Here is a 12,817-nt window from a genome sequence, read left to right as displayed (position 1 = left end):
ACAGAAAACTGTTTACAGAAATGCTGGGACTTCCGCGTGTAAATTCTGTACGTATAAAAAACACAGTGTCACACCCCCCTTGCCTGTGTAGAAAATAGGTTTCATCCTGATGTTATTTTCTCTGTAAGGGTTGTTACACTATTCTTGAACTATTTTACGCTTTTCCTGCAAAGCTCTTTCACAGTGCGTTCTGACAGTTACGCAAAGAAAAGAAGATTGGCGTTAAGCTCTTCACAGCGTTTTAACCGCAACAAGCTAAACCACTCCTAAATCGGGAAGAAATGTTAACGTTTTTTGTGAAATCATGCTTCAGTATATAGAACTAAAACACAAGTGTTCGTAATTTCAGAAAATGTGGTACAGTATTCAATAGTATGTGTGTGTTATTATTAAAATAATCAGGGAAGTCTATGAATTAGTTAAAATAAAAACCTACCTCCCCCTCTGTCCACGTTGATTTGAGCTGATCCACGTCCATAAATACCAGCGTCTGGGGCCCACAGCGAAGGTTGTTAACTGTTAGTTAGTGTGGTTGGCTGTGGTGCTAGGGGGAGAGAACATGTATGAATTTTAATAGTAACAACTACTGAAAACAACTTAGGTTGTTTCACGTGTGGTCTGGTAAACATTGAAAACATTAAACCCTTGACTTTGGACATATCTTTAAGGGGAAGAAAGAGCTAACCATTAGAAAGGGGAAAAAAAGAGGTGTGACTGTCAACCTTAATAGACAGCCGGGAGCGGGTCAAGCTGTCTGCAAGGCAGGTATACCACCAGGCTATGTACTGTCAAAAGCCCGTGGTAAAGATAAAATCAGAAAAAATCGTGAAAAGGTAGACTAACAGGGGATAGCGGTGTGGTTAAGCACAGGGAGGAAGATAAACAGAGAAACCGATTCTTTGTTTCCAGACAGCTGCCCGCAGCTGTGAAGACTATGTGAAGGAGGAGACGGCAGGTTATGTTTTTCGAAGAGGGGAACATGTGCGGGAAGGGCCTGATGTGCCAGTGGCGGGTGTTGGGCGGCCGGGCCGACAGCCACGCCGAGAAAAGTCAAGCGAAGCTCGGGGACTCCAGGAGAGCAAGCGGCAGGCATCGCTGGCACAAGAGCGGGAGGAGACCGAGTTACCAGGGGAGGAGGGGGAGGGCGCCCGGGCACCCCCAGCGCTACCGCAGGAAGGGCCGGCCAGCCTCCTGGCCCCCGGGCGCGGTGTCGTTACGCCCGGTCAACGTGAAGGGCAACAGGGCGCCGGGCATGAGGGCCCCCCGGAACACTAACCAGTTCTTAATGCACGAGAAGTACCAGCTGCTGCACATGCGGTCCGACTCGGTCGGCACGGACAGCGGGTCCGATTGCGAGGTGGACTTCACGGACATGGACTCCTATCTGGGCGTGCTGGAGAACGCCAGGGGCGCGCTGATGGACAGCCCGGACCTGTCGCCACCTCCTTCTGCCAGGTTGTCCCCCCGGCAGCCGGCCAAGCGCCAGCAGCGCCCGTTCTTCGGCTTTGGTGACATTCACCAGGAAGAGAGCATGCAGTACTTCCCTTCCGAGGACGACGTGCTGCAGAGTGAGGACTTCATGCAGAAGGATTTCATCGAGTTCTTTAACGCGGTTTCCTAGGGCTGTCTGCTGAGGAGGGGACTGATTGGCAACATGTCCTGTCCGTGTTGTCAAACGTGCCGTTTACCACGACCTTTTTTTTTATAACGTACAAAAAACCAAAAGGTATTTATTTTGTCATTGTAACCAAGTTGGTTCATTCGGACTCTTTTGCCAAATGTTTGTTATCCGGAGTTTGTTGTGTTGTGTCCAGACGAGGAGGGTGTATTAAGTGGGAGTCCTCCCAAACAACCAATCGGTGTCGGGACTTCTGAAAGGGTCGGACTTTTCTTTGCTTTTTTTTTAACCCACTGCTACCTGATGCCAATGCAATTGTAAAAACTGTGCCGAAACTTTATTCGAATAAAAGTGATAACGTCCACTGTCTTGAGTCCGTTGTTTTTTGAAGTGTTATTCCTTTTTTTTTAAATGTAGCCATTTTGTAACTGTTTTCCATTTCTTTGAAATGGCTGGTGTTGTATACGCCTACTTTTTAAAAGATCACATATTGATCGTTGAGCAATAATAAGTGAAATACTTTTTTTTTTTAGTCTTTTTAGCTGACTTAAGCGTAGGGGGTGAGTTTTAAAAGAAATAGAAAATGCCTGCTTCACGTTGGCAAGTGAGATCTAGTACACACCCTCTTGAACTAGCAGAGGTTCAGTGTTTTATGAATAAGTACGTTATGTGCGAAGGAAAGGCGATTGTAGAATTCGATCAGCTATGTATTAAAAACATTAACAAACTTTTGTCTCTGTAGACTATGGAGACGTACCAAGTGCTTTTTATGATCGATAAAGAGGACATAAAATAGGGGAAATAGTGAGCAAACGTCTTTTACTGTAATAGGGCATCCTGTTCTGCGGTTATCAAATTAAAAGGCAAGGCATGGCGAAATCAAAAAGCAGTACATGTGAAATATATTATTCACTATCTTCACATTTGAAAAGATTTGAAAATATCCCTCCTAGAAAAGCAGTTTTTAGCTATGAAAGACTTCTGGTAGGCAGAGTTCTTGTCTCTTTTAACACTTGAAGAATGACATGGTTTCCTGCAGTCCTGTAATATACAGTAGACTGCATGAAGAAGGGCTTCTGACAAAGTATTCTTGCTCACAAGGTATTCTTATAGAACACCACCACTCTCTTTAAGGACTGACAATGTCTACAAAGTGCACCATTTAAGAAGGGTCCTGTTGGAAAAATAAACAGATCTGCAGAGTTAGAGGCCTAAGCACTTCCATATCAGCAGTTTACTGTGGTGCCTCTTTCAAGATACAGGGAGGAGGTGTTAAGATTAATTTGGTTTACTTAGTCGTTGCTTGCCTAAATATTTAAGTTTATGATGGGTAGGTTATTGAGTGGTTAAAGAGTAGGTAATTATCCCCTAGTTAATTCATGAAGCTGAAAGTCACTGATGTGAACAATTAAGTCATCCTATTTAATACCCACTATCAGAAAGCCTCTTCATCTGTGGAAAATCCTCCCTCTCCAGAGTACATATTGAGCTAAGCATGTGTTAACATACATGTTTGTGGGGTGCTTTGTGATGTCCTTAGAAATGAATGAAAGGCTCTCAGAGGTCTGGGTTATTTTATTAATCCTATAACTACAAATGTCTTCTCTTGCAGATAACCCTGAAAGGGCTACCAATACCATTTATTAAAATTAAATGTATATAAAATTACATTTAGGCTTCCTGCAGTGTTATCGCCCCGTAGGGGATTTGATGAAAATGAAATTAACCATTAACAGTTGGTGCATTACCTAGTAGCAGAATGCTATGACAGTTGTAGCTCTCACAGCAAGATTACTTTTATTACAAGGCCCACCATATTTTAAAGCAGAATCACAGAGCTTTCATTTCAGTTTCTTCCAGTTCAGGGTTGTGGGGGAGCCAGAGTCCATCCCAGCAAGCAATGGGTGTAAGACAGGGTACAGACTGGATGGGACAGTCCATCACAGAGCAGGCAGAGACACAAACACACCAGAAGCTAATGAACCTACCAGTAAGGACTGTGGGAAGACACCAAAGCACCTTGAGGAAAATCACACAAACACAGGGAGAACATACAAACTCCACACAGACAGCACCCCAGGAATTGAACCCAGGGGCCCAGTGCTGCAAGGCAGTAATGCAAACCACTGTGCCACCTTGTCACCCTACACAAGTCATCCGTATTTTTCATTGACAAAGCAATGAATGGACCCAAAACCAACAAAAATCAACGATTGTTTAAATTCACGTTTATGCAAAATATGCGCAAAATATATGGTCGTGTTTTAGGTTTCCAGAGTATAGACCCACTTCTACCCTTGTGTCTGCTGGGTTTGTCTCTGACTCACTTGCTAAGGATAAATGGGTTACAGAAAATGGATGGATGGCTGAGATTAAATGGGTATGATTACATTTTGGTAATGCTGAGTTCTGAAAAAACCTGATACCATACAATAACTATAATTGCAAATTCATAATTATGATAAACACCCCCAATTGTTGTTACAACATATAATTTTATCGGAAATTATAATTGGACTAAAGTAATGTTTTATCATAAAACACTGTTACATGCTCGGTATTTTAAAGGGTGGATTACACATTGGGAGCCAACAATGCAAATCTAGTATAATGATGTTGGATTCGAGCATTGGCGTGATTCTTACAGTGCCAGTAGATGAAATTCTGGCGCCAGTAAATAGACATGGCTCTTTTTTCCTTCAGAAGCCACAAATGGACAATTTTTTTTCCTTTGTACTGTATACCGACTGCTTTCAGTCCAACACAAAAACTCTGCATGATTTCTGTGAAAAATCCTTAAAATCTAAATATTGAAGATGCATTTTCACTTAACGACTTTACAATAAATAAGCAAGAATATCAATTTTAGCAACACCCTAATACTCGCAGTAAAAAGAAAAAAAGAAACATATAGGTTTAATCTTTGAATTCATAATATTAGTATCATGCAATCATATTTTGTGGCTATTATATTAATGTTCTAGATCACACTGTGACTTACAACATTAAAAGACATTAAAAAAATACTGGTGGTGAAATCTCCCTTAATTCTCAAACTAATTGTATTGTTCTAGAAACTCAGGCTTTGGTTGGGCATATGTGATCATAAATCTGACACTTCACAAAATTAAGCAGCACAATTTGCCAAACTTTCTTTCTGAATTCTATGTGTAATGTGTGGAACAAGCTGCCAAGCTAAGCTCCGGAAGTTAATTCCTTGGCAACCTTCAAGACAAGAACGAGTCACTCAGATCAATAAACTTCTCGTAACCAAAAATGCATGAAGGTTCAAATAGCCAGTTTTTAACAAATCATCTGCAACCTTCTTATATTACTGCCCATCAGGAATGCTTCACCTTGAAATCTGCTAATGTAAAATATTTGGAAATGCGCAGGTACAGTATGGACTGTGTACTATGCTTGATGAAGTTAATGTGTGCCACTTGCTGTGCTGTTTTTGCAGAAAATAAAAGAAGTGCAAATTTGTTGACTAAACATGTTTTTATTTAAAACTGTATTAAATATTCTTCCATATTTTTTGATTCAGAACTCTCAGTTCCACCAGCGATGTAGGTTTGAGAATTATTGAATGAACTACAACACCTCCTGTACGTGCAGTGAAAGAGGCCATTTGTAAACCAGTGGGGAGCCTTCTCTGCTGCAGTAGGTATCGAGGTATTTGCTTAGTGTCTATCGAGAACTTTTCGCATTAGCGTAGGATCAGTGTATGCCAGAGTGATGTGTTCTGACAAAACATTTCTGCGTGGGTGGTGAGTTTTTCACGTTGCATTTGGGCCAACCTGTTATTCAATCGTTGCGGTTTGCTCTGGTTCACAGTTTCGTCAATTTTAAAGTCTTTGGCTCGAGCGCTAGTGGCTCTGAATCTGTGAATGCAAACAGTGCTCTGAAAGACTCATTGTGTGAAGCTTGTGTATCTGGGGGAAAGGAGGGGGCTCCAGGGTCCTTCCTAGATGGTTTCCCTGAAGTGAGAGGTACAATTAGTCTGTCCTCGTGTATCTGAACATTGAATTCGTCTGAAACAGACTATGAAGGCGTATTAAACAGACTATGTGAACAATGCCTTAAGAGGTGGTTGCACATGACAGGACTTGTTCACCGATGCAATACCAATCCCAAAATGATGAAAATGTTCTAGCCACAGCAGAGGTTGTCATATGAGCCTTTGCACGTTCTTTTTTGGTTAAGTATCTGGCTGTAACGATCATCTTCAGAAATGTTTTTTAATTACATTTTAGTTCTTCTGAAAGAAGACCTTAATAGAAGACTAACTGTGCGCGCAGTGCTTTGGCACGAAGACCATTACGTCTACATTAAGGACATATTAGCATGGCAACCCAAGCACATCACACGCAGAATTACATTATTGTTAATGATATACAGTATGACAGCTTTGTGTGCTCTGTATGACTTATAAAATTGATTTCTTTTTTTAAGTGAATTGGTGTGTTCATCTGATAAAGTTCAAGGTAAGCCTTTAAGACCCGTCATTTATAAACACTACCGTGACATCTTAAACAACCAAGTAGTCGACTGAGATATTATGAAAGAGGAAAGAAGGAGCCTATCCCAGCAAGCCACAGGCACAGGGCAGCACAGGCATACAAACACACTCACATGTAGCACCACTTTTCCCAGAAGCCTGAGAATTAACCTAGCAGTGTGTTTTCAGACAGTGGGAAGAAACCCATGCAAACACAGGGAGAATATACAAATCCCCAGGTAGCAGCTCAGGTCTGAAATTGAACCCAGGTCCCAGTGCTGCAAGGCAGCAGTGCTTACCACTGTGCTTCATTGGATCCCACAATACTCCACAACACAACAATTTTTTTTAAATGCTGTTACTTCCAGAATCTACAGTAAAAAGGTATATATACACCCTGCTGTATCCGCCTGTAGAAATACATGTGGATTGAAGATTATAATAATTACCTTAAATGCATCCTGTACATAACATGATACAAGCCTGTAATGTTGTCTTTTAGAGTATCTGGTAAGGTCGTGTATCAGGTCAGTTCCTTTTCTGTTGTTTGAAAAATCAATTGCTAACTTACTGAGAAAAACATTACTGAGAAAAAGCACTTCTGTATTTGTGCAGATTCTGTGTTGCTGAGGAGACAAGGAGACGATACCCTCGAAGTAAAGGCAGGCGATCTCTGTCACCACTGAAGAAAAATGAATGAGCCAGATCATGATCTACCTAACACATTAAAAGTTAACAGATAAGCTTCTGTTGCCAATATCATACAAGCCTTTTTGTTTATACTGTATGATGCTGTCTTGGCTGAAGAGATCAGTGTGGCATGCTTTGTGCTTAAGTGTGTTGACATTATCCATTACTAAACTCTCAGCTTTATTGGAGGTGCTTTTCCTTTTTTTGTTGCACAAAAGAACATGGTGTTTAGTCTTGTTTAAGTTAAACCCTAGTCTACATGATCAAGAATAAAAACACGTGGGAAAGAAAAATGGATGGCAATTGTATTAATCTTGTTCCTATCTATGAAGAAAATAATATTTTTCTCTCAAAAGCACATACATAAATGACACGGTAGTTCTATGTAGGTTTATCTCCAACAAAATGCTTAATTACCAGTTTAGACGCTACCTCACAAAAGAAAATGAGAGAACTCTGCCTGCTTACAGTATGTCTCACAAAACTTCCCTGTCTTGGAGAGGATACTAGAATTTGCCCATTTTTTTTCCTGATACTTCTTGCAAAGTCATGTAAATGTGAAAAGGTCAGGAGTAATTAATGTGAAAAAAAAAACAGAAAAATGTACTTTGTCACAACTTTTTTATACCACTTCAAAATCCTGAGTACAGACACCCAGTATGAATTGGAAATGTGTAACTTAAATTAAATGTATAAGCAAATTTAAGCATGGTTAATTTCACTCAAAGCAGTGTGCACAGGAAGTGGTAATGTTGTAATTAGGGGGTTGTTTCCTTTTCAACAAGATGTTAATAATGCACTGTGTGTTTTGTGGTTTGGTGACTATAGGAATGTGATCAGTGCTTAGTTCTGAGTTTTGTTTATACACAGAAATGTTCTTTGGAGCAGCATCACCAAGTCAAAACAGAGAAAGAATTTTATCCAATTACAATTATTACAAATTCTAAAGTGAAAAGGTGAATTGGTCAAGAATTCTTGACTGATCTTAATTCTATCTGAAGAATTATCAGAATTCATGACAATCTGAACAAAATCATCACTACAAAATAAAGTCACTGCAAAAAAAGTCAATCAATCTGAAAGACTCCTTAGGCTTACTGTAGTTATCATTTCCTGAGCTGGAAAGCAAGTGTGTAAAAACTCTTTTCTGTTAATTTCTAAGGCCAAAATTCTGTGCTTTCTTTATTACAGGTTTATTAGCTTTTCCACTCCCAGCCAACAGATCTGTGCTTTCATGTCTGAATAGTGTAAGATGGAAGGACAATAAAATTCCATCAGTTGAAATGCTGAGGGTAATCCCAGGGTTTTTCCAGATTTATTAGCCTAACATGTTGCATCGCTGCTGTTTTGTCTTCTGAGACTGTTGCTAAAAGTTTCCACATCTGGATCGGCATTTTTTTTTACGAGATCTGTTCCTCTTTCTTCATTGTCATAAATCTCGAAACATTTTCAAGAAATCAACACCAACAGACCAAATAAAAGAATAAAAGAAAGAAACCAAGAGAAGAAAGTTCCCCGTGGAGAGCTGGAGAGGGCAAGCTAGGAAATGAGAAAACAAGAGTGAGAGCAAGAAGGCGAAAGGACAGGGGGTGGGTAAAATGTGAAGGCAGGACGTAATCTACCATACACACTGTATATTATTATATTCCAGATTACAGAATGTCTGCATTTTATATCTATTACAGGAAGACAGACAGAGTAAAGACGTGTCTGAAAGTGGGCGTGAAGGAAAGGAATTAAAAGCTGATGAAGGTACATTCAGGGTTCATTAATGGATGTGGTGTTAACAGTCTCATTGCTATTACTGTTAATGGCCCTCCTGCTCCTGATGAGATTGAGCTGCGTTAGGAAAGCAGTTAAGAAAGTTGCAATGCTCTTTTCCCGTGTCGACAGGACTACTGTACGGGGTGAAAGAGCTGTATGAAAAAAACACCATTTGTGTGGTTGTAGTCATGGATTTGTTCAACGATATATTACAGAAAAGTTTTCCTTCCCCCTCTTTTACAGAAACAAATGGGGCTGCAGTATTGATGGTGAATGGGGTCCTAACCCATCCCCCACACGCACTGAAGAAGCCTCGAGTTGGATTAATGAAATAAAGGGTAGGCAGAGCAAATCTTGCTGAAGCCCTTTCACTCGCTGTGGCTGTGTTTGGCTGAGCTGTCACACACCCACAATGCAAAGGCACTCTCTTAAGAGTCCGCCTCCCCAGGCCCTGTATCCAATCAAAAGCGCAAGAAAGCTTATGTAGGGCAGTTGGTGACAGGCCTTAGATTTCAGCAGTGTTAAAATGCTGACCCTGTGTAATTTGAGCGCTTGTTCAAATACAAACTCCCATGGACAGATACATTTGCAAGCACGTTTTGCAGAGACGGTGGGGGGGAATAGTTTTGATTTTGACATCCTCCTGGGGTGGAGTTAACTGTTCTAGCAGTGTGCAGACTTGACAAAGATGACATGTAGGAAAAAAAACTAAAGATGAAGTCACATGCTTTTACCAGCAGAAAATGTCTAAGAGAGGGGTCATAATAAAGGTATAACAGTAGAAATGTATATAAAACATGGGCAGAAATTTGTACTACTGTTTGTAATTTCTCCAGAAGAATAAATGTTTAGAGGAATTTTAAATTAGGTTTATTGCAAAATGTGTTTAAAATTACTTATGTTCTAATTTATTGTTAATATTTTCTTTAATGGATGTATGAACATAAATACACAGAAAAGATTCTAACATTGGAATTTTCCATTTCTGTCTCTTTCCAGTGCCTGCATGTAAAGTACTGTAGCTTCATAGCCCTTGTAAGCTACTTTAGATCAAGTTATCCTATTACTAAAGTGGTAATAGCCACTTTGAGCTTCTATACTCCTCAGTGTTTTGTATGAATTCCTGTTTGACATTTGTTTAAGGCTGAGCTACTGACCAGAGGGATCATAATACTGGTACGTCCTGTTTCTCCTGTGTTTCACTGTTGTAAATGCCTCGGTGAAATGCTAAGATAATCTTTTTGACTGGATTAAAATACTATGGTCCTTTTACTTAGCCTCATCCACAACATCCATGGCAGATACAGATAATTGATACTCAAATGGAAAATTTAACACCCCCAGCGTGTGACTGTGGTCAATCAGAATGGATCACAGGACTCAGTGCTTGGTTCACCAATACAAACAATACACTCCTCTGCTCCACACATAATTATCTCACTGAAGTACCTAAATGTAATATTATAGCTGTTGAACTAGATCTGTCAGACTCACAAAAAAGAATAATAGTAATAAAAACATAGGACCTCAGAGAGATTTTGTTCATAAAAAGATCCTCCAAGTTATGGAGCTCTTTGTTCCCATGTTGGAACTCAGCGTCAAGAGTAACCGTCTGTGATTATGTGTGTGTATTATTAATGCTATTATTAAAAACATAATATTATTATTAAATTGCTATTAATTAATACAATTATTAAACAAGTCATTTTATTATCAAAGATAGTTAAGAATCAAAAAAGAGAAGCCAAGAGGCTGGAAAACAGAGACTCTTACTGTTAAAAGACAAGTTTCTCAAATACTTCCATCATACAGCACAACTTTTAGCAGTCTCATCCACACTGCTTCAGCTACGAGTATATACAGTATTAGAAATCTCTTCACTTCCTATACTCCCTTTCCCCATGAGTTCAGCCCTGAATCTCTGTAAATTCTTTCAGTTCCCACAACTAATATTTACAGATTGATGATTAATTACATATACAGTATATTTTGTGCAAACTTTACATTGGAGCTTTTTTTTCCAGCTACATGTATGTTTCTTGTTACATTCTGTTTTCACAAAGACATTATTTGGTAATTTTGCAGCTTGTTGTTGCGTCGTTTTTGTTAGTAATCATGATCATTGTCTGGATATAGGGACATTGCTAAGACAAATACATCTTTCACTGCTTATGAATTACGGGCAAAGACAACTATTCCAGCGCTTATTGTGCCACATAACGTCACGGCAAGGAATTTACTAACCCAAGCAACAACTGAACATGAAAGACAAAGACATATCAACAAACATTCTAGAAGCAACCCAGGAAATACAATTACATTTCTGATCTCAAAACATCAACAGCAAAGCAGAAGTGAAACACATTCATCGTGGATCACTTCAAGGCCAAATATTTCTTTCCCAACTGCAGATACCAAATTCTATAATATTCCTACATGATTAGATTAATTATTAGATTACATATATACTTGTTGCATTTTGCAATATGGATACAAGTCAAGTGCTACTGAACTAGAGCTACAGTAGCAATCGTCTTTTGTGTCTAGACAGTAAACACAGGCTTTTTCTCTCTGGAGATACTGTTTTGATCGGTTTATGAGAGGCAGGCAGAAAGCAATTCCCCTTGTGAGAGCTGAATCAGACAGATAAAAGTATGCTAGAGGTGCTATGTCCTCTGCAAGAAGGCATAAGACAGCTTAATGTGTGGTTCTGTGGGAGGGGGGATGGGAAATTGTTCTGGTTACAATCCAGGGCTTCTCTGCTGTATCCTGTTTCTAACAGAAGTCATTTGAATCACATGGTATACTAAGGCCCTGTCCTTAGTAACAGGTAACCAAGTAGAAAACGGACTAACTGCAAGCTGAATTCAACAGCCACATGTGATTCTCTCAGGCCTGTGCAGATCACTGCTCCCTTCTTTTAGACTACTGACTTAAACCCACATAGGAATCTGACCTTTTCTTTTTGCATTCTGTTTATTTTCCTCTCCATCTTACTGTTACTTTTTGAATGTGTTCTAATGTGTTTTATTTTCATTCTGAATTCTGTAAACTGTGTGTGGGGGGTAATGACGATAATGAAAAATGTAAAACAACGAACTAAAACAATCTCCAATCACTCATCTCAAATTGGCAGTCTGATCGAGTTGTCATTTTTGCTTTCGAAAAGTTACTTTGGCTTGCAAGATAATGTTTTAAAACTGGAAGATTGGCAAAACTGATTCTAACTAAAAAAACAGATTAAGAGGCACTTTGAGACATGACGGGTTGTTAAAGTTGCCTCTATAATAAATTAATAGGCAATCTTTGCCAAATCCATATTAATATATGAAACACAATCATCTGGAATACTTTGAATGATGTGTTAATTATTTTTAGTATTTCTTGTGATTTGTTTGTTGTTACCCATATGATGAACATGCTAATGTTGTCTGTTATTTAATTTAGTATGCTAATTTCTGATGGCTTTGTTTTGGAGCCTGTCATGAAGGATGTCCCCAGTCCATTGCAGTGCACAAATTGAAATCCAGTTATGCAAGTACATGGTTCAGGTCAATAACTCAGCACACAGTAGCTTTAAACTTTACATTTCACAGGGTAAGCCAGAACGCAGACGCAGGAAGGAAGACTTGTTGAAAATATATAGGCCTACATATATATCACATTCACACCTTTGTGTTTTGGATTCCTCTTCTGTCCCCTCAATACCTAAATGTTTTTACATCACAGAAATGCGGTACTAATTTTAAAGTATTAAAAGACAGAAACCGAAACTACTTTAAGCACCTAAAATAACAAAGTGCTAACATATGTTATTTAAAAGAAAATTTGGCTTTACTGCTGTCTTACTTGCTGGTGCATGTTCTTTACCAGTTGCTTTATGTTCCACACTGAGCTGTCCATGTTCTAAGTAAATCCTTTTGAGCATATTATTCCTGTTTAAGGTTGCTTGCATTGGTCTCTTGTGGAATCCTAAGCACTGTATGTGCAATATCGATACTTTCTTTCAAGGCCTTGAGTAGCTCATGATTAGATGAGCAAATCGCTTTCTCCTTATACACTTTCTCACTGTGTTCTGTAGATTCTTCTCTTTTGCCTGTCACCAACACGAAGTGAGGACCACTGGGAGATTGGACTGTGGAATGTTCTTCTGTCCTGTCAGTAGAAATATACTTTTAAATCTCATTTACGCTTGCTTAGTTTGGCTTTAACTAAAAATGCTGTATGATCCAAATGGCTCTATC

The 12,817-nt window shown here is 39.3% G+C and overlaps 2 protein-coding genes across 2 annotated transcripts in view; one reads left to right on the top strand and one right to left on the bottom strand.

Moving 5' to 3' along the window:
- The window catches only part of iars1 (isoleucyl-tRNA synthetase 1), a 61,138-nt gene extending 60,588 nt beyond the window's left edge, over positions 1-550 (bottom strand). The window contains exon 1 of the mRNA XM_088636807.1: positions 437-550. The gene's annotated coding sequence lies outside the window, so the exon portion shown is untranslated. The remainder of the gene's footprint in view (positions 1-436) is intronic.
- LOC148662085 (uncharacterized) lies at positions 513-1,982 on the top strand. The gene has a single exon (XM_088636809.1). It carries the CDS (start codon positions 959-961, stop codon positions 1,619-1,621), a length of 663 nt encoding a protein of 220 aa, XP_088492935.1. The 5' UTR covers positions 513-958; the 3' UTR covers positions 1,622-1,982.
- Positions 1,983-12,817: the final 10,835 nt, after the last annotated feature.

Source organism: Lepisosteus platostomus, chromosome 6, assembly GCF_059453375.1.
Source record: "Lepisosteus platostomus isolate fLepPlt1 chromosome 6, fLepPlt1.hap1, whole genome shotgun sequence".
NCBI lineage: Eukaryota > Metazoa > Chordata > Actinopteri > Semionotiformes > Lepisosteidae > Lepisosteus > Lepisosteus platostomus.
This window is presented reverse-complemented; position numbering and strand designations above follow the sequence as displayed.